The 23,418-nt window shown below is 37.4% G+C and overlaps 1 protein-coding gene across 2 annotated transcripts in view; it reads right to left on the reverse strand.

Moving 5' to 3' along the window:
• Window positions 1–20,361, reverse strand: part of PBRM1 (polybromo 1) — a 56,478-nt gene extending 36,117 nt beyond the window's left edge. Inside the window, exons 1-11 of one of the 2 annotated variants that reach the window (XM_010077556.1) lie at window positions 20,221–20,361; window positions 19,380–19,477; window positions 18,668–18,815; window positions 16,273–16,416; window positions 15,384–15,500; window positions 14,800–14,868; window positions 13,943–14,041; window positions 12,697–12,782; window positions 9,921–10,019; window positions 8,509–8,600; window positions 3,618–3,834 (exon numbers count right to left, since the gene is read on the reverse strand). In XM_010077556.1, the coding sequence (XP_010075858.1) occupies window positions 3,618–3,834; window positions 8,509–8,600; window positions 9,921–10,019; window positions 12,697–12,782; window positions 13,943–14,041; window positions 14,800–14,868; window positions 15,384–15,500; window positions 16,273–16,416; window positions 18,668–18,815; window positions 19,380–19,477; window positions 20,221–20,361 (1,310 nt within the window). The remainder of the gene's footprint in view (window positions 1–3,617; window positions 3,835–8,508; window positions 8,601–9,920; window positions 10,020–12,696; window positions 12,783–13,942; window positions 14,042–14,799; window positions 14,869–15,383; window positions 15,501–16,272; window positions 16,417–18,667; window positions 18,816–19,379; window positions 19,478–20,220) is intronic. The other variant, XM_010077555.1, reaches the window with a different exon arrangement.
• Window positions 20,362–23,418: the final 3,057 nt, after the last annotated feature.

Raw genomic sequence — 23,418 nt, forward strand, 5'->3', positions numbered from 1 at the left:
AATTTTAAATTGGTCCTGTATGACTTCATGGTACAGTAAGACAAACTGGTGACTCTTCATATCAGCAGATCCCAAGCCACTTGACACTAACAAATCTGGGATTTACTTTACCTCTCCTCCCAGAGGCACAGAAGTAACTCACGCAGACCCCAGAACACCACTATCACATGCTTCATCTAAAAATACACCACTTACTCGCGTAGCTTTGGTATCCCACGCTAGCTTCATCTGCTTGTATTTAGGCAGTGACCTACGCACATTACAATGCAGCAGTCTATACCATGAAGCACCAAAAAGCAGAAAAAACATATGAAGTTGCCATTAGTCTTAAATATATCATTCTATGCGCACTGATTCTCTGCTCTCTCATGACCCTGTAGAACAAAAAAATCCTTAAGCTGATGGAGAAGGTGAGGACCACAGCAGCTCACAAGTTAAGAAAATCTGATTAATTATATCTTACTCCTCTAAATCTTAACCTAGAGCCAAAAGACAAAAAACCATTGTCTTAAAAAGGAAGGATGAGCTATCATCCAAACTATCTAACCAGGATAAAATCTTGCTTCTATCAGCATTTATTTATCCACAACCAAATAAGCAAGTTGCAGCCCATCTGATTTTAAGCAAACAACCTACAGCTGAATTCATGAAAGGCCTGACAACAAAAGTGAAAATCAAGACTTAGCCCATATGGTTAGGAAAGATTAATCCAACCACACACACAAAGAACGAACAATGCACAGGCATAAAAGTAATCCTGGTCTCCTCTGCAAATAACCCCTTACCTCTTCAATGCACTTGTCATCAGCAAACAATAGGATGATTAATTAAGAAGGTTATTCACAGAAGTACTTTGAACAGATTTATTATACTCAAATTCAGTAGAAAGTATCATGCCTTTTCTGGATTTACAGTATGAGACGCAGTTTCACAATAAATTTTAAAAAAACCCCATCTCACCAATCTTGGAAAGATTTTATAAACATCAATTTATTTTGCAAAGGGAGGCTAAAACTAACCAAATCCATGGCTCTATTCAACAGCAAGTGACCACCAACATACTACAAACTAAACTTTATACGCTAGAATTGAAGAGAAATTTCTATGAAATGATTTATGGTGATTTAATTGTGCCTGAAAGCATGAAACTTGGAAGAATATCCTTCTTAACATAAGGAACTTTGCAAAATGAAGAAAATAGTTTAAAAGGTAGGTTACAGGTTTCATAATGCCACTAAGCCCAAACCAACATTGCCATGAAACACACAAAATTTCAGCTGAACACAAGGAAAAAACACAAAAAAAACCTTTTTTTTTTTTTTTCTTTTTACACTGCAAGGGTGGTCAAACCCTGGGGATGTTGTGGAGTCTCCATCTGTGGAGATATTCAAAAATTGACTGGATATAGCCCTGGGCAACTGGCTCTGGGTGACTCAGGGGTTGGACTTGATGGTCTCCCAACCTCAACTATTCTGTGACTCTGTAAAGAGCAAGTCAGAAGGAAACTAAAGCCATCAGGAGGAGCTAATCAGCTCAGGATCAGCACTCAGCTCAAGTGACTGAGGTTCATAATGCTCATAAAGTGACTGAGAGGCTGGGATAGGTATAATGCACATCTCATTAAAACAAAACATACCCATACCCTCTAGAAATCACATATTACTTTATAAGGATTTTCCTGCATTTAACACATGCAGACTCCTGAAATACGACTAGCTGTAAAATCTGCAACAGCCACATATTTCACAGTTCAGTCTGGCATCATAGCCTAGGCAGCCAGATGCCAAAGTGAAACAGATGTGAGCCAGGAAAAAAAAAGGCTTTACTCCAACACCTTCAGCTTTTCACTAGGACAGTTAACTTTGCTGTCCCAATCTGTGAACAGAAGATATGTGCTTTGTATGTACACCTCAAAAAAAACCCCAAAAAACCACAGAACACCCCACCATCAAAAAAAAAAAAATCCACAAAAAACCTCCACTTCTAATGAGTGGCAGTTTTGAATCCCTAAAGACATATTTTCAATATCAGTAAAACCACACCAGCTTCAGCTTCCCCTAAAGCACATCAATTAATTACACATATACATGACTTCAAGGCTTTTTAGGTAGAGTAAAAAGTGAAGATTATGTGGTAATTTAAAGAACAGTTGAATTTCAGAATTTGCTAAATGAAGTTGGACTATTATAAATACTGTACTGTACTTGTGAGCTACAAACACTATTTCTAAAGAAACTGTCTGTCTCTTTTTATTTTCTAAGCTCTCAGGCAATAAGTCATTTTTTTTTCTACAGCTCTTCATGCATCTGCGTGCAATTTCTGTACTGCTCACATAGCCAGATGCAACCTGCCTACACTGTAAGGAAAGCAGAAATGCAGCCACCTCCCTACAGCAAATTATTTGTCCTAGAACTGATATCAAGTATATTTTTAATGGAAGGTCTCTCCTAATTAAATCTATTTATACATAATTTGAGCTGATACTCTTCAGTACATTCTGACAAAAAGCTCCCTGACAACTGTCAATGGTTTTTCTCAATTTCACCTTCTTTTTTTCCCCATCAAGTACATTTTGTGCGTTGTTCAATACAAGACACTTTCTTTGCCAAGCCACCAGCTGTACTAAGATATAAGAAAAAATGCTTTAAAGCCACTGATGGATAGACTGCCAGCGTGGCAGCTCCATCCTTATTCCCCACCACATGCAAAACACCCTCTGATAAGTGTGTTTGTAAAACTTCGTTACTTATTCAACAATTATACCAAGTCTAGAAGATCATATTATGGTATAACGAAAATTTACAGACCTATGTATTCGAGTGGGTTATGAACACATGAACAGTGTTAGGGTCCAGTCCTCGCTCACTAAAGCTGGAGGATGAGCACTTCTGCAGTGTAGCTCAGGCAGGGACTGGGGCCACTGGGCAGGAGGCCAGGGCCGCCCAAGACTGGTCAGTGCCTTTGAGGCCTATTAATGCCCTCAGAACCCGGACATATATCCATCGTGTTAGCTTATCTCGGTCTGCTAAGGAAAGATATTGCTCACTTCTTTTACTCAGGCTTTTAATCCAACTGTGCTCCGCCAGGTGAAGAACCTTTCACGGCTCACCGATCTATAAGCAGTGCACAGCTTACTGCAGTCCAGACTAGCTACACCACGAATGGAAATAGTTACTCTCCAGAGTTATACTGTGACCTAGACAAAAGGAACGTAATTGCAACTCTCTGTCTACAATTCAGATTGCTGAAGACTACTAATTTAAAAATCATGGCAGTAAGAGGTAACCAAGCCATCAGGGTCAGGTAAAGAGAATAATGAGAGTTCTGACAAACCCCAACTCTGCTGCCCATCGAGCCTTCAGAAATATTGATATGGCAACTTTGCAGGCACATTACAAATGAAACTCCATGGAAAATAAACCAAACAACAGCCATCTATAAAAGACGATGAAAAGACCGTTGCAGACTGAGTCGAAACAAGAAGCAACCAAATATAGAGGAAAGATGGTATACACTGCATTAGGTATCAACAAGTTGACCACAAGACAGGATTCTGGAATTAAAAGAAACCCTTGAATAGTTTCCCACAAGACATAGTTTGCATTCTGTTTTCTTACCTGATTTGCTGCAATGAAATAGGTGCTTTAATCTGCTGATAATAATCAGGATACTTTTTCTTGGAGGGCAAGTGGAAAAAAGGTTCAGATATGAGCTGACCCTGATTATTTCGGCAACTTCTAACTGTGTCATAGAGCTGATAAAGAGGATTAGAAGTGTCCATGAAGGAAGTAATGCTCTCTGCTTCGGATTCGCCTTCTTCATAACGAGCAGCAGCTGCACAGAGACAAAGAAAAAATTGAAAGCTCAGCAGGACAACTCACAGTGGGTTTTTTGGTTGACTTTTCAAATCGATAAAGATGTAAACCAGAAGAAAAAGTAGTCCCTCAAGTGAGGGTCTGACTCTGTCTGGCAGTCAGATTCACACCTCAGAAAAGGACATAAAAAAGTATATCTCATGATCCTCAAGCTGACAAAAAAGCACTTTATCTAGGTATTGCAAGCTTTTTTACCAGACAAGACTTCAGTTCTCTCACTGGTAATATATCCTCGGCACCTACATACAGCAGTGCTGAGAAGTGTTCATATGAGAGTCTACCTCACAGGACTACTCAACCACACACTACCTATAAACCAGCTACATCCTTATTTACCCATCGAACCATTAATACTGGTATTTTTGCCACGTATACTTGCATACTGAACTACTGCCATTCTGCTATCTGACAAGAGCTCACTACAAGAATACAAACTGACAAACAGTGTCTGGAATTTTCACAGGTGCGTAGCTAGTTAAGCAAACTGCATGAATTAAAAATGAATTTTTGCATATATATATATCAAAAAGGTGACTTCAAAACTTCTATAATCCTTTGCACCATATTAGTCACAGCTCAATACAAAAGGTTTAGCAGAAAAAATGGCACTGTAACCTTAAGGTACACCTCTAATACATGCAGCAAAATGAAGGAGAAATAAATATTTTAGAATTACTATATAATTACCATAAATACTTTATAATAAACTATTTACAAATTTATAGTTAACCTTCCCAGTTATCTCTATGAAGCATATATTACACTTCAGGATTAGTATGAATGAGAGTCTATGAAGAACTAACATTTACTGCAGATAAAATTAGGAAAAACATTATATGAGCAACAGAAACACAAAAGAAATTAAAAGCCACTGGTACTGGAAATACAGGATGGGAAGCAATAAATGACCAATGTTTCTCAGTAACACAAATGGTATAATTTGTACTTTGCAGACAGGCATAACATAAAATTTATGTGGTTTTGCACGTACTAGAGTTAAATTATTCACCCCTCACGAGTTACAGTCTGAAGGAAAGCTTGGCAGATGACACACTGGGTAATTCAGTTACACAAGACAGTTCTGTAACACTCACGCCAAGTTTCCAGCTGGCATTTTCATTACTGCTCAGTGGAGGCTGGCAATGTTTCAAGCTTTCTATCCAAGTTCAGTAAAGATATGTGGAAATGATAACAAAGCCAGGGGACACTGAGTGCATAACAATATAGTACTATCATTTTTCCTCTGCAGTCTGACATTGCAGGTCTATGAGAGTATGTGATGTACGAGATCTACCAGACAAGTTAGATGCAAGCTAAAACACAAGCAGACATCAGTAGCTGGGCAAACACATTAGGAAGGCATACATTACTGATTCAGGGAAGACACTCAGAATGATCCCAATTATGTAGCTATATGCCAATCAGCATCACTTAATGGCCTAGCATCCACTACATAGTAGCCTTCAAAGCAGGAGCTGGACAGAATAACTCAGGTAGAAAAAAAAGATTGGAGGTAGCACTGTGTTTTCCTGGACCTAACACATCAACCTGAACATGGAGATAAATGTTAACGGCTAATAGAATGCTATCAGGTAAAGTAAGTCTCCAAAACAGATTATGCAGCAAAATAGTGACTTTGGTTTTGTTTACTCAAACAGTTCCATTCCAAGTGCTTCAACAAAAAGCAAGAAACAGAATAGAAAAAGCAGAACTTGTTTTCATGAAAGAGAAAAATAAGAAACCAGTCAAATATATTACTGTTCTCTGACATGTGTCAGCCAGCAACAAAGCAGTTTAATACCCTAAACAAGAAATGTACTTCCTTTGTATTAGAACACAAGGCATTCCTTAAAATAAACATCAAACTCAATTAAACAGGCGCTAAAAGGAAAGTGTTTACATAATATTGTAATACAGCTATAAACATTTTCATTGTGATGTGTATGTTCCTTACAAGTGATGTGTCAAACATTATATATTCTTACACATTCACAAAACGATAGTGTTCTCCTAATATGAAACCCCTTATCTTAAGAACTGAAGAAGAATGTACTATTCAGATCAGAAGACAGAAAAATCCATATTTTGCTATAGAACAAACAAATCTCACGCAAGACTGTAGGTTCTATAGCATGCAGTAGCACCAGGCCCCATATCCCCACCGAGCACAATCTGGCAGTAGAGAGTAACAGACAGTTATTCCCCTTTCACACAGCTGTTACGACAACTACAGTTAGCAGATACAGGGGAAAAAAAACCCACAACCAAAAACAAATGGAGTAAACCATAACCACTAAATATACGCTATTCAACCGTCCCAGACAAAAATGTATTTCCTGCTGTTCATTCCATACCACAGTGACTGAAGGGACAGCTTAATAATGGAGTGATATTAAATTGACTTCACTGCAAAAGGAGGAAGCCCTCTAATTTACAACTGGAACCAAGCTTTATTATCAGATGTAAATATATATATCATATTCATGTACTCTTACTCAACGATGAGGTAGAAAAAGAGCAGGGAGAGAAAAGAGTATTTGAATGTACAGGGAAGAAAATCAGTCTTTATCCAGTAAATGATTTGCTTTAAACACTGTCTCCTTTGTGGTCCCAAAGCACCTTAATAAGAGTGAATGCTCAAAGTCTAACTGAAGATAGATCATAGAATCATTAAGGCTGGAAAAGACCTCAAGGATCATGATGTCCAACCGTCAACCCAACACCACCTAACGCACTAAACCATGTCCCGAAGCACCACATCAACATGCTTCTTGAACGCCAGTAAACCCGAAAGCAGCATCCAGTCTTAAAACATTTATAAATGAAATAAAAATAAATAAAATAGCTTTGTTTACAAAATGAAATACTTACAAGTAATACACAATGACCATCTATGCCTGCCTTTATAGATTTATAGTGAGAAGCAACGGAGCTGCAGAAGCTGCTCATGTCCTAGTACATTTGAGCTGGAAATCTACAAGCTCCATCATACCATGACACCCTCCGAAACTGTGAGGAAAAACTCCAAGTTGAAAACAGATATCGTTCATTGCTTAGGCAACTGCTACAATCAAAGAAGCTCACAAAGATTTAGTTCTCTGTATCAAGAAGGAGAAAGTTCTCTTAATGTTCTGTCATGCAGCCTAGTTCTCATTTATTTTAATGCATGTTAGAGGAAGGAAAAAAGATGAGATACCACAGCAACTAATAAAAAGACCACTTGGTTTAAATGAAAATCCTTTTTCATCCGCAGACTGAAAGCATAGGGATGGCCATGTAGTATGTTGGAGGGACAGAAAATCTTAAGGGTGACATTGCCCCTTATGTGAACGCAATAAAAATAGGAGAGCTTCAACAGCAGCAAGGCAAAAATCTCAGATGCATACAAAAGGCCCCATGAAAATGACAATAATGTCCATGGTAAAGGTGGTTCTTGAAAGGGGTTAAATCAGTTCAAGAATTTAAGTCACATGAAGACATAAAAAGCCATGTGTTTTTACAGAATTGCAATTTGCAAAAATAGCAGCTAACAATCATGCTGAACCAAGCTAATAAATACTCCTCACACCTCCCAGAAAGCAGCTGCTCTGAAGCAATAACTGAACTCTGGGGTAACCAGGAATAAAAATGCTTATGCTTCCAGCAAAATCTAAAATGATCGAAAAATTCTACAGCATATCCATCCACTAGAAAACAGTGGTGAGCACAGTTCAATTACCACGTGTGAAATAAATGCCGAAAAAATACATATTGAAGAGATATATCATTTCACATCAATACAGAAATAATGTAAACAAAAAATAAAACAACAGTATACGTACAAAACATTTCAGAAGCCTGCTCTGAGATGAATGCAAGTTACTGAGAATGTAACTATCAAGACAGGCTAACTTAAAAGACAACCTATAACAATTTATGACCAATACTGAAATATCCGATATAATGCATATATGATGGTATATATGTTTATAGTATAATGCTAAAGCATGCTTATTATGAAACTAAGGATGCTGTATGAAGGCATGCATTTTCATGTGCTTTTGTTTTAACATGAGCCTTCGTACAAGATTTCATGACTGCTAGGCTAGACCAGATATTTCTAAATTAAGTTCTAACATTTATCTATCCTTATACCTCATCTAGATTATCTTCACCTTAAAAAAAAAACCAACCTAACAGGTACTTAGAAGACGCAATGGTACAAGAGAGCAAGAGAGAACAAGCCAGTGCGAGTAAGTGTAAATGAGATTTCTCTCAAACAATTGCAGCACTGTAAATCTCTTTTACTGCAAGAAGCACCCAATGTCTTCTCCAGTGTCTCCTCTTCTGTTTCATATCAGAAGGAATAAAAACAAGCAAGAGTTTCCTAAAGCTTGGATAAGTATACTTGGAAACACACACACACTAAATTCAAAACACACAAGCAAGTTTGGCCTACCCTATCTTACCAGCTATACATTCATAAATTCGTACTTAGAGGAAACAGGGATTTGATTTAACAGAACTACATGCTGAGTTTGGAAACACTGCAAAATATTTTTGAAATGAAGATATTTGAATGCATCAGGAGTGCTACAGTTTTGCTTATTCCAAATATTTTAATTAAATAGAGAAACTGCATTTCAGTTCCTACCAGCCAAAGCTGCATCCTCATCACTTTCTGATCCATATTGCAATGCCATGGTTATTGCTGACAAGCGATCCCCTTGGGCTGATCTTTTGTTACTATAAAAAAGAAAAAAACGTTCAATTTTAGAAAGGTATAATGTTAATGGTTAACAGTCACGCAGAGTGTGTAAGTAAACAAATGAAGCTCATGACTGTCGCCTACGTTATCAGGAATACAGACATGACTATGCAAGAAAAGACCGAAGCCCTTAACAAGAGAAACTGTTAACAACCCATGAGTCTGCCTGTATTTTAAGAGGCGGTCCATCAAACTGAAAAACTGGACACACAATTGGAAAGCTAGAGTTCAAGCTATCTTATCTACTGTCCTATCTTGAATACTTCAGCATTTGAATTACTCAGGGAGAAGGGGGTTGATAACAAGTTCCTCCCAATTAATAACTTTGTTATTTGATCTTGTTTTATAGATATTTGTCTACCTGCAGGAATTCAGCATACAGTAAACTGTTGTGCTACCTTCTCTCACTCCCCCATCCCCACCTTAGCCATTTTCAGCACACAGAGTGCCTGTATGTGAAGCAGCTTCCTAGGTGGAGTAAATCAGTACCCACACTGGCTATGGTCTCACCAAGACTTCTTCAGCACCCGTCTCTTCCTCCCTTTTGTCCCAAACCTGGGTCACAGCATTTCACACCTACACCATAAACTATGCCTGACATTCTGCTTTTCTACTAGGTCAGCTCTTCAGGGACCTCCAGCAATGGGCTCAACTTTGCCCTGACTGGGAAAAAGCAGATGGGTTGCTTAAAATGACCAGTTTCAGAGCATACACGCAAGGAATTAGCCAGGATTAGTACGGTTTCAAGACAATAACCCACTGACTGTAGACATGAGAACTCTGCTAGGTACAGAAATTCTCAACTGATGACCGAAAGAACAAACCAGAAAGTCTGCAGTAATCCAGTCTACCCTGCAAGTTTGCCACAAATACATCCCAAATGCAACAGTTTATTTTTACAGGCTTCACTGGTTTCCATCATCCATCTCTTAATTATTTAGTCCTACTTATTCTTTTGAGTCTCTAAATATAATTTTTCTAGGTTTACAACACTTTTCCATGTTATTTTTCACCTGCTTTATTTTGTAATGAAGCTTAACATATTGTTCTTCAGAACACTTCTAAGGAAATAATTGCATACAGAGTATTTCCCAACAGGTGTTTTGAAACGTTAAACAAAATCAAACATGGAAGAGTAATTGCAGCAAAGTAGCTTATTAAATCATTCTTAGTAGATATTTGACTGAAATATTGACTCAAATATTGAAGAGCATCCTCAACTAAAGAAAAAAAAAATAATTTTAGTATTTCCGCATGACGACGACCCAGCTTTTCCTCCAAGTCCATGATTTACTTACCGATAATATTTGTTAGAAGAATTCCTCTCATCACCAACACTGCCTTTACCCTGTGAGGAAGGACCTGTCAGCTTGGAAGCAGTCAAATTTGATGGAGTCCTTAAGGCAGAAGAGACAAGCCAAGGAAAGAGGAAAAAAAGAGGCCCACCTTAGACCCAAGAAAAGACACAGCAAGGATAAAGCTTTTTACAGAATTACTTTGATAGATCAGCCAAAAGGGTCAGAGACAGACATAAAATGTTTTAAAGCCAAAAGTAAAGCAATACTAAGATACATTTAGTGCTTCAGCATTAATATTGATTTTGTTTAAAAAGTCAGAGGAAGGCAACATTTAGATTGAGGATTAATAGCTATACACACAGCTCAGCCTACAACAGCAGTGAAAGCAGCCAACAAAATGTTCCTTAGCATCCAGATAAAGCTAATCATACAGATTCAATCGTGTTTTACCAATACTTCACAAAATCACTGTGAAGTTGCTTGACAGTGCATATTGTCAAGCAGCTTTATTGTCACTTTATTTAAGGGAGGACAGTTAAATGCACTGACAAAGAGCAATTTAGTATGACAAAGGATACAACAAACTCTGTGATAGAAAAGCATGATTCTTAACACAGAGGCAACACGTCTGTAGAACTCAGGTTAGTAGCGTTATGATGAATTTGAGTCTGATCCATCAATGACAAAGAAAACCAGATGTAAATTCAGAAGAAAAATACAGTAAATTAACTTTAAATGAACTTATGGGGGTGTTTTATCAAAATCCACAATAGATAAAGGAGACATCCCTTGGAGACAATTAAGCAGTTAGGAATTTAAATTAAAAAATAATGATTGTGATGCAGATTCAGCAGAAACAAACAAACAAAAAAAAAGAATAACAATAAAAAGAAACAAAAAAGGAACAATTAAAAAAGCAACCAGTGACATGCAGAATAGCAGGTGGATGGCTTGGTTTTCATGATACTTTTCTCTCACCCCAAATTTTTTTGCATTCAGGCCATCATTATTGTAGTCTGCTTCAGGCATTACAAACATTTATAATTTTTTTTTGCCAAGTTAGAGAAACAAAGAAGGAAGCTGTCAATTATTCTGACATTCAGCTTACTTCAGGATTTGCAGGTCTGTTGAGAGCACAGTACATAAGAGAACATCCAGAATGAGGCAGCTGAGAAGTGGAAATGGGTTGGCAGTGCAAGAGAGGAATTCAGCTAACAAATATCAGTGTGATTTATCTGTCATCCCTTCTTATGCAAACAGCTTTGTTTTGAAGAAAAACAGTTAAGCCTCAAAATTAAACATGACACACATTTGTGACATCCTGAGCTTTATCAATGGCCAACACAGTGAGGAAAAATACAATAAAATCACAATTTAAATAGAAAACCTCTGTGCCTAGATGTAATTCTAGTTACTGCAAAGCAAACACATACGTATATTCAGTGCCTGTAGAATCACGGTGTTCTGGCACTACACATACTTTTAAGAAGGAAAATTATTAAAATATGTGTCAGGAATTACTCTCTAACAGTATTTCTGCTTTTATATTTTTATATGCTCCAACAATGATTCATCCAAACACGGGAAGCATGTTAACGCTGAACAAATGAAACAGAAAAACCACTACACAGGCTGAGTATCTCTAAGCAACAAATAGTAAACATCAATCAGGTATCTTCCATTTCTTTCACACATAATAATCCTAGGCAGTACTTTTCAACATTGACACCATCTACATATTTTTCAGACAACAAACTAATTTAAACTGCCTTTCTGTAAAGTAAGGGAGTGCTAGTGTTCTCAGTTGTACCATACAAACCTCTGCAGGAAAGGACAGGCGCTATTTTCCAGCATCAAATACCAGTAAACAGCTCAAATACATAAAGATAGTTCACCTTGTAAGGACTTTGCTAATACCTTGGATGACTTTTAGATAAATGACACAGCTCATACTGGCAAATAATATCTAAACCTACTTTTGAGTGTTACTTGTAAGTAAAAAGTTTATACAAGAATAAATCTAACTGCATTTCAGATAAGAAAATCTGAAATGACTGCATCACTTCTCTGTACACCATGGATTTTCACAGGAGGAAAATGCTGCTTCTTAAATAAAATCATTCCATGAAACAAAGAGAGCTATCAACAGGGTTTTATACCTGCCTGTTCAAATATATGCTTCACTAATTAATAATCTTCAGTGTCCTGCACCTCTTTTCACAGCTAGAAATTGGTTTTCAAATGAGAGTCTATATAATGGGGACTTCCCTCTAAGTATCTGTTGCCTGATGTCTTGTTCCTGTTTCTGCCCCTACCTAATTAACTGTGAGCTATTATGTTCCAGTTAACGAGGTTCAAGAATATCCAGTATTTTCATAAAGCAAAACACAGCAAAGCACCGTGTTCCTCACTGTTCCTTTCCTGTTACAACTTACAAACACATATGGTGGACGTCGCCATAGCTTAAGTTGTAGAAGATCCACTGACACTGTTTTTCACAATCAAGTACATCATGGAAATATTTCAGTACAGAAGAATTTAAACAAAAAATTTCCTTCCAAAAACTATTTTACAATTCATAACTTTTAAAACAAAAATAAGCAAATTTTTCAAGCAATTATGTCCCACTATATTCTCCACAGTAAAATTAAAGGAATGTCTATAGAGATTTATATATGAATTTATCAAAAGAACTCTATTTGCAGTATAGTAAAATCAAAGGAATGTCTATAGAGATTTATACACGAATTTATCAAAAGAACTCTATTTGCAGTACCTGATTCGGAGACTTGACTTGGCCAACTCACTGTGTTCAATTTCAGCCTTTTTCATATTAAATATTTTTTTAATCGCATTCGCATCCTGTCAATTAAAATAATTTTTTTTGTTTAATGTTGAAAGTGAAGAATGTTATAGTCAGGTATATCCATCTATCTAAAAATCTAAAACAAAAACTTAAGGGGTTTTTAGATTTAGATATAAAACAACTTTGCATCAGAAATGAAGAACAGAACAAAGTCTGCCTGAAACACAGCCACAGTAGCCTGTAAAAACTTCGAACTAAACAAGCATGAGTTTCTGTGCCTTTGCAATCAAAAAGCTACTGCCATTACCAAGCTTTACAATGCTTGCTCTCTCCTATTCTACATCTGTGGACTGACAGAGTAACAGTTAAAAAAAACAGAGATTACAAGTTTTGAGTGAGGTTACAAGGGTGAGTAATGTCAGTAGGACCTGAAACCACAATCCAAACAGAAGTACAATCGTCAAAGTCCAAGAATCACTTACATAATAACATTATACATACTGCAAAGCCCTTAAAAACCGAGCACACAAAGGAATAGTTTCACACTGAAATTCTCTTACTTCCAGAGTACATGGAAACAGCAATGTGTAATTTGTGCACAAAATACTGGTGAACTAAGTACGAAAAAGACAGGAGGTGTAATTTGATCACAAAAATAGGGCTAAAAGGAAGAGGATCCTCAAAAAATAGGCAAAGAAGGCATGGCTCCAGTTTTCAAGCTTATGATGAGAACCATAAACAGTTCCTGAAATCTGGAAAAAGGTAACAGCTGAGTACTACCACTATCACTTGAAACTGTAGTTTCAGCCATTTCAACTTCAATCACAACTACAGGGATCCTCCATTCCTCCAAAGAAGTCAGGTAACTCATTCCCCCAGACTAAATTTAATTGAAAAAAAATCATATATTTCAAGAAAAAAAAATTACATATACCCCAATTATACTGAAAGCAATGTAAAAAAAAGGAAAAGCCACTAATAGCTATTTTTTTTTTTAAATGTAAGCAGAGTATTTAGGGTCTTATGCAAAAGATTAATTTAAGGATCAATCAGCCCAGAGAAAGCAATATAAAAAAAAGGAAAAGCCACTAATAGCTACTTTTTTTTTTAAAATGTAAGCAGAGTATTTAGGGTCTTATGCAAAAGATTAATTTAAGGATCAATCAGCCCAGAAAGTAGTAAAGAAAATCTGAACTCAAACCAAACTACGAACAACCTTGAATACTTGTGATCCAGGCTCATTGTAGGTTTTGGCATTCTTTGCCAGAAGATCTATATCCTTGGCCATCGCATGAATGCTTTTATAAGTTCCATTCTATACAACAAAAACCAGAGCTGGTTAAAGTGGCAATCTTCTGACAGTATGAGAACTAAGTCAACAGTGAAAAGCAAAGAGAATTCATATAGACTAAAAGGAGCATTTATAAAAAAACAGGCACATATTTATTAAGAGAATAGACAAGTATCTAGAAAAAGTAATCAAAAAAGAAAGTAACAAACATAAGTGCTAAGTTCTTGTAGTGCTTACAATTGTTAAGTAAAAGACTGAAAAAAATACTTAATACATTAGATTACCTTAATGTTGAAGGCTTTATTCTTTAGTTAATTAGTCTATGTGCTATCCCTCACTATTATACAAAATATTATACTACAGAACAATACTTAAAATTACTGCAGAAGTAAGATGACAAATGCATCAGTACAAAATGCCTATTTATAGCACTAGAACAAAAGTAGGTGATGATAATGCATGGCCAAGCTTCAGTATCTCAATGTTTTACACTAGCAGTACTTGCCAAGGAACTACTTTAAACCATTAAACATCAAGGAACCCAAGATTCTCAGGCTCAGTGCCAGCACACTACCATTTACAATGCTTGATCTTCAACACAGCTACTTCTGCAGCATTAACCCAGGACAGAATGTTAAATCAGCATAGTGTGCAGATTTTTAAGTAGCAGAGGAAAAACACACTGCCCTTCCTGCCACCATAAACTTTGGCTTCTAACAATTTCAGAATGCTTACTGTTAAACAAGACTATACTATGACACATTAATATGCTCATACTGTACCTGTATCCTTTGGGCAATAGTTTTAAGATCTATGGGCTCCTTTATTATTGCATAATAATCTGGATATTGCTGGAAAAGAAAAATAATTTATACATTACTATAAACAGTCACAAAGCTTATAGAATGAGCTATTAGATGAATTGCAGATAAGAACAGTGTAAACTTCATAAACATAGCACTAGGCTTCAATTTGTGTTATAATTCATCAATAAACTGACATAAAGGTTCTGCCTGCAACCCAAATATGTGCTGATGGTCTTCAGAGTATCTATTTTGCTGGTTAAACTTGTTACACCCTGAAACAGAACAGTGAAATCAGACCTATTTTAAAAGATTAAAAACTCTGCACCAAAAAAATCCCTATTTCCTAAACTGGCAGAACAGGGCAAGCCCCAATCTGCAACGAAGGGCTGGGAACAAGTGGGCAGGAGAAAAGATGGGAGGAAAGCTCTAAAAACAGCTAGAGTTTGCCCCTGATGAGGCAGTAACAAAGAACTGCATCCTGAGTGTGCTCATCATAGTGTATAACATATACACATGTCCAGGTTTCCAACTTAGAACACAACCGATATTAAAACACCCACCACTTTAGAAGGAAGTTTCTGAAACAGTTCACTTATGAGGCGTCCTGATGGATTTGTGGCAACAGCTATTGCTTCAAGAAGCTGTTCAAGAATTTCCTTCAGGTAACCTGGAGATGACTAATACAAGAAATGAAAAATCACAAGAAATTTTAATAGCAGCCATAGAGGAGTGATTCAAGTTGCACTGAAATACATTAACTTACTTTTCAAAGACAGAAAACATCAGCTACAAAACATGGATGTAACTTTTGGAAACAACATTGTTTATGGATTTAGGTAAAGAACATGAGAAAACTTTAATTTCACATTTACACCGCAGACTGCCAATTGTTTACGGATTTAGGTAAAGAACATGAGAAAACTAATTTCACATTTACACCGCAGACTGCCAGGCATACATTACACATTGCTAGAACAGACTTGGTTGTCAACATGAATGAAAACATGCATCCCAACATTACAAAAAACAGAGAAGCCCGAACTTCCTATCATCATATCTGGCTTATAAAACACTCCAGGAACAGCTGCACTAACTGCAGGGAACACACACTGGAAAACGCTGTCATCAGACGTGAAGCTTGCTTGCATCAAACCCCAGTGTTGGCATGGTATCAAGCACACATCATATTAGTTTCAACAAACCAGAACCATGTTTTATCCATATAAGAAAACCTCATAACCCTTTTTGCTAGGAAAAAGTGAAACACACATACAATGCTGTGAAATTATTAACTAATAAACTTGTATAAGAAACACCTTTTGGGGCATAATTTAACTACAAAAAGACTTAATGCTGTTTCATATATGGAGGCCAGTCTCCCTCTCAGAGGCAGCTGACGTACACACAGCCATGGCTTTCTCCAACTGCAGCTGTCATGCCCACACTTACTAATTCAGAATTTGCGCCTTGATTGTCATGTCCTTCCTCATCTTCGTCATCCTCCTCAGCATCACCTTTCTGAACAAATTCATTTTTTGTGCGCAAGTACAACTCCCATAATTTGCAGGCAGCTTTATATTCAGGAGAATCAGGCTGCAAAAAGAAATCAAAGATTCTTCTCAAAATTCAGATTGTTCTTATCTGAAGGAAATCTAGAAATCGTTATCTGAAAGGTTTAAATGCATTAGATAGGTAATAAAAACCTGGAAAATTCCCGCTTCAGTTGTTCTTCAATGGCAATGTTAAGAATCACAAGAAGCACTATAAAATACAACCTCTACCACTCCAAAGCATCTAAGTCTTTAGGAAAACTTGACAATAAAATTATTTGGGTTGAGGCTCAGACAAGCCTATTAGATGAATTTGGAAAAATCATTAGTTTTGTTGCAGCATAACACTACTGATATTTAAAATAGACCAAACATCAGTATGCCAGAAATGTGATTTAAGCCAACACTGCTGCCATTGTGTAGTACTTGAAAATCAGTATCTACAGAAGAATGCTAATAAATGTGCCAACATCTTTGAATGCCCTGCAATGATTTACACTTGTCCATAACTCAGCATTAAGTATGAAATTCCAAAGAACTCGACAACATGCTACCACCTGGGTACACATCTAAGTACAACTTCTGGAAGAGCTAGAAACGAGTCAGCAATAAGTTTTGTAAATACAGAGTTGGTAGTGACAGCTGGTAGTAACATTACCCAGAAAAAAGACTGCATTTCCACTATTTCATATTTTTCTTTTCCTTTTCTCTGTCACTTAACCTCTATTTCAGGCATAAAAAACTTATTATGCCAATTATGCTCTTTTTAGTTCACTCGCTTGACCTCTGACAGCTTGTAATACCAATGAGAAATCAACATGAGAACTATTCCTAAGCTTACTGTATTTGACTTAAATATTCTCAAGACATTAGACCAGGTGTTAATTATGAGGAACAGATTTAACGGGTATTCTGCTCTACTAGTCTGCTTCCTTCTATATTAATGCAAAATGATCAAAAGTGTAAGACGAACCAAAATACTAGAAAACCAAAAGGTTTCCATTCTAATCTTGTACTGCAAATAAAACACCTGCTGCAATAAAGACTTTGAAAATGAATCACCCATCCATGTTTTGTATGTATCATTGGAACTGCGTGAGTAAGGTGAAAGATGAAAAAAGAAGAGGTTATATTTGTGTGCCATACCTCCAGCTCACAGCTCCATATTTCTCTGGAAATGCCAACATTCTTTCATCCTAGAATGATGGCTACCTATTTCTATTCTACACACAAGATGTTTATGATACAGGCATAATTTTGAGTCCACTAATCTGTATGCAAAGGCAGCACGTGTTTTATAATACTTTAGTCACTCCTTCCTGCCATCAAGTCCTTATCCCTCATGTAGAAATCATGAAAAAGCCAACATTAACCAGCAAGTGCCTTGCAAAGCTTTAGGAGCACACAAAGGATTTGGAAATCTTTGTACTTTTTCTACTGTAACCAGAATGTGCAACATGCATTAATCCATAAATCCGATTTGTTTTTTCAAAAAGCTACACACATACACACACACATAAACAAAATAAACATTGCTTTTCTAAATGTCACCTGGTTACACTGGTTGGGTTATTCAGAAAGCAGTCACTTGGATCATCTCCAAAGTCAAAGATATATGAAAGGTATTATTAGCAGTTTTAGATTTGCTGTATCATCTCAGTCACTACATGGAATTTCACTGCTTTATGTATTTAACATAGCCTCCCATTAAACGAGATTAATCCGATTTTTTCCCACTTCCTTACGCAACTGCAACAAAAACTATTAACACCTAACATTTGGGAGCACAGCCATAGGGGTTGCGCCCTTGATGAAATACGTTGTCACACACATGCACAAGCTATCATCCCTGACTGTGACCAGTGGCCAACGGAAGAGAAAGATTTAACACTCCTACTGTATGCTTGCTGTTATTTATAAACCCTTCATTTTGGGAAAAAAATAATCTTTTTCTATTCCACACAGAGACTGTGTTGTAAAATGGGAAGGCTTTGACAGAATAATATTTTTCTCAGTTTACATCTCTATTTTTGCTTTCTCTCCTTTGGAAAACTACATGAAGACAGTCCTCACATTATTTTACAGTTTTCCACAGAAAAATTGCTATAGTAGGACATCTTACAAAGGTACATTCAACCCTACAGAAATATATGTAAATAACTGCAATGTGTGCTCTTCTCTTACCAATAGTAAGGGCTAAACTGAAAAATATTTTTGGCCAAGCCAAGGAAGAATCTGAACATAAGTCTACCAATTTTACGATGAATTTGAGCCTTTATATGTCTTTTTCTCACCTTATAGTAAGCCTTTGCGTTGTTAAAGAGAAGCTGAAAATCAGCAGTCAGCACATTCACATCATCATATTCCTCCATCTTCAGTTTTTGTTGGATTTTCATTAAATCAATTGGCTGAGAAACCACTTCATAATAATCTGGCTGATTTCTGTTGCAATGGCAACAAAACAGGCATTATTCCATTACATATTCCAAGCAGTAAAACCAAAGCACAGCACTAAAGTTTGTACATGTCTCGGACTAAATAAAACAAAGTAAGTTCCGATACATTTTTGTTCCAGCTAAAAGATCTAGAGAGCAGTCTATTAGTAGGCTTACTTTATTACATGTTCTGTTATCATCCTCAGTTTTCTGATTTAAAGTAAGAGACTGAATTTTATCTTAATCTACTGCATTTTCAAGGGTCATTTCTATTAATCTTCCCAAGATATGCCCTTAGGATTACATTCCACCACTCATGTGGAACATTTTATAGTCAAAGACATAGATGTTTTAGGCAGGTATCATATAGGAAACATTCTAAATTCATTCAGCATATACTTTTTTGACTGAAAAAGGGCACCAGTGTGAGCACATCCCATTGAATAATTACATCAAATACTTGGATCAAATGCTGGTGTGATCCAGGTCTTAATGCTGAAGTATTCCTCAATATCCACTTACTCCTTGATTAAATCTCAGGTTCAAGGCTTAACCAGAACCACAGCCTTACCTTCGCTTTGGTGCCCTAATGAAAAGCTCACAAAGGAGCCTGCCCTGTTCATCTTTGTAATCTCTGATGGTGTTGTAAAGTTCATGGCATACAGCAATCTAAAATTCAAAAACAATAAAGTAATGAAAAACGAGAAAATTTTAAGGAAGTAACAAATCAAAGCCTGCTTATAAAGGGAAAGACAAGCTGTCAATCCATAGCCTGCTCTAAAGCAAAAGTGTGAAGAAATTGGTCCATCTCATACACTAGTACGACACCTGACAAGTATGCCAGGTATTGCAAAATTTTAATTTATTTTTCTTAACATAGGGGAGCTTTCTTTTAATGATAATTCTAAGTAAAACACCCAAAATGTAAATTAATTCAGTACAACTTTCTCTGAGTTACAGACATCTAAAACAACGGCAGGGGTTCTTCTGCCCTGCAATCAGTTAAAATTAGACTGCTAACTCAAAGGCATAACAGAGACATTGTACACTTCAGCAATCACTGCCTGTGCCATTCCCCACTTATCTCTCTCTGCATTTGCTATTCAGACACTGCTCTCAACTTCTGCATGTTATGATTTCAGCTCCTTCTCCAACATCTTTCCATCTGCTAAAATCATCAGCAAAAAAAGAGATTCAGTAAAAGGAAAAATAGGAAAGAAAAAGATGAAACCAGGGAGACAAGAACAAGCCAAAGCTGAATGAGACCCTAAACAAAGCTTAGATAAGTCAGCAACAGATTCAGGGACAATGTATATGTGCCATGTACGATCATCCATTTCACAATCCAGCATTTCCCAGACCAGGATACAATATCCCCAGGGAAAAAACTGTCATAGTAAGAGGGTACTAACAGGATCTACAGTTGGGAGATTGGAAAGTCTCCTCCTCTTTCTGCTTGGGCCTGGTATATTCGTGGAGTGGTGGCCGTCCTCAAAGTCTCCTCCGCTGACGCTGCTGGAAGGTGAGGTAGCTCTTCGCCTCTTGGAACCCATTGAATCCAACTTCTTCTATAATGAAGAGAACTGTTCTTAAACTCATGGCATTGCATCCAAAGTCTCTGGTGAGAGCTACCTATAAAGCTAACAATGCTTTAGGATGAGTCACATACGTTTGTTTTATACTACAGTTCAGTTCAGCCATATATCTAAACACCAGCTTTTTGAAAATTGGCAAGAGTAAAGGGAAATCAAAATAGCCCTGCAGTGCTATAGTCACTAATGACAGCTATGTCAGAAAGCCTAGGGCTCACAGTGATGAAGATGAATTTAGCAGCTCTTACTAGGATATGTTCTTAAACTGTCTACATTTTGATACTTCATGCCACGCATGATAACTAAGCAAGAACCACTGTTTTAAAGGAAAGAGCTGTACAGAGACAAGTGCTCAGTTCTGGTGCAAAAGCACATCATTCCACATCAAATTAAAAAAAACCAACCAAACAAACAAACAACAAACCAACCAAAAAACACAAAGAAAAGAAATTACAAACTAAAATTCAAGCAGCTTCTGAATATCTTGTCTTAGATTCAAGCCAAAAAAGGGTCTGAACCATCATGTGACCTACCACTCCCACTCTGTAAGAGGAATGGCTCAACCATCAACAAGGAAAAAAATCCACCCCCTTTTTTAGCCATAGTTTTCTATTTTTCAACACAAACAGTGACAAATTAATAACCACCATCCAGCAACTATGGTGATTTATGGAACAAGTTGCTGGCTCTTTCCCAATTTCCAGTGAGAGCATCATAAAAACATCTTTATTTGCAGCTGTCTCAAAGGCTGAAGACAGAATAGATCCGTCAATCTCAGCCTATACCCATTTTCCAACCAAATCAAGGAATTTCTTCTAGGAAGCATTCAGTTTATTTACAAGGTACGGCAGCACAACACAACCACTTTAAAGCGTTTATGTTAGAGATAGAATTAATTTCAAGGACACAAATGAGATGAATAAAGCAGGAATAATTAACAGTTAGGATAAAGAAACGCAAAAGCCTAAAGCAGAGGTATGGAGAGAATGGTGCACATACAATCAATAATTTACCAGATTTACCAGAGTACAACCAGCACCTCGAAAAGCCAGCCTCCTCATAGTGTCTGATGGCCAAGTACAGATACTGGGAGAAGGTAACACTCTAAGAGTAGCAAACCAGCAATGGTGTTAGTACAGTCAAAACTGGAAGACAAGAAAAAGGAAAGAGAGAGAGAAGAAAATTGAGAGTAGATAGATAATTAAAGAATAAAATCAAAGAATAAATTGAATAATTGCAGAGACAGAGAAAAAAAGCAAGAAACAGAAGGTAACTTTTTTTAGCCTCGCAGAAACTCTACAAAGTAATTTTGTACACAGAATGCTAGACATTTCTGTCATCTTTACAGTAAAAACATATTTCTCTAATGTTCCTGAATGCATATTACAGATTTCACAGCCACTTGCTAGAGAATGATTCATGAAGAAGAGCAGTGAGTAAACATAAGCGATATCTGACCTGAGAGTAAAACCCAGAAATCAGTAAAACTTACAGAATGTGAAGTAGCACAGTGCTTATAACAATAAGAAAACAACCAGTCTCCAGGTCTGATTTTTTTCAGAAATTCCATGTGAAACACACAGAACCATTTTATGGCAAAATGATTGCTTCTATTTAGTTCATACAACCACTGTCTTCAATCAACCCCAGAGAGATTGTTTTCCTATTCAGTATTCTGGACATTTTCATAACATACACATACAGAGAAACTCCGTGTTTTATTAACAGGCAGTTCATCTCAGAAACCAACAACCAGCCCGTCGCTTTTGGCACTGCCTCCAACTTTTATCTGAGAGCACCAGTATCGAATGGCTCACACCATGCACCTGCAGATGCGGAGGCTGCTAGAACACACAAGTTCCTGGTTGTGAAAGGAAGGCAGGAGGGACTACTGGAGTCAATAATTCTGGTTCACCCAGGAACCCCAAAAGTACACTCAGTCCAACCCCATCCTGAAACAAAGATCCGGGAGCTCCCAGCTACTACCTGCCTGCAAACTGCACACAGGCTTCTCCACGGCCATTATCTGAGGCACGTGCGCTGTGGCTCTCAGCCATACACAGCCGCTGGTGTACACTTGTACAATCAAAACACCTGGCCATTCTGTATGCAGCATCCAAAACCATTTCTCTCCTCTAATAACCAAGGAAGGTGCAAAACACATATCACAGTCATGAATACTCAGTGAGGGAACAGCTTACGCAGAACTCGTACTGAATGTCAGGCTCCAAAATGCAAACGTCTCTCTAGATCTCCATGCTCATCAACACAGACAATCCTACTGTGCACAGAAATGTTTCCTGTTTTACTTAAGGACACGTTTCCTAGACCTTCTTCTGCAATATAGCTGCTAGCTCACAAGTGTCTGAACAGTCACACCAAGAACCTCCACCGCTACAAACAAGCCATCTCCCGTGCAACAGGCACTTGGGCATCTTCTTAGTAGTTGCTCACACCGTCCATAGAAACGTCACATAACCACAGACATCTGTATAAGAAGTGCTTTGGCCATTACTAACGTACATGTATCCTAACGAAGGCACAAGGGGTGGAAGGCTGCCGCTCCTGAAAGCTGCACTAGACTGATCACCACAAGTATTACCCAGGCTAATCCCATTAAATGAACAGTTTTTACACGCATTTGAGACAAGCCAAAGAGGTTCCAACACACGTTTCGTTTTCTGCCTCCACGTAAAGAAAGCTAAAAGCCGACAGATACCACGGGAAGTATTTTATCGTTATCAGGATCTCTCACATGGTAAATTTAGAAAATGGAACAAGGGAGGGAAACACAGCCTGAATTTCCCCGGGTTACCGATCACACTGAAACCAACTACAACCCGGGAGAAGGGTGACAGCAGCCACCAGACACTACAAAACAAAGTTGGTGACGAAGCGGGGCAGCGTTTTATCAACACTGGGACAAGAAACAAAGAGGAAAAGGTATCATTCCCCCACACCCTGCCACCGTGGGAGGCGTCACTGCTGGCTGGCGGGGGACAGAAAGACCCCACGGCC

The sequence above is a fragment of the Pterocles gutturalis genome, unplaced genomic scaffold (assembly GCF_000699245.1).
Source record: "Pterocles gutturalis isolate BGI_N339 unplaced genomic scaffold, ASM69924v1 scaffold793, whole genome shotgun sequence".
NCBI classification, from domain to species: Eukaryota; Metazoa; Chordata; class Aves; order Pterocliformes; family Pteroclidae; genus Pterocles; species Pterocles gutturalis.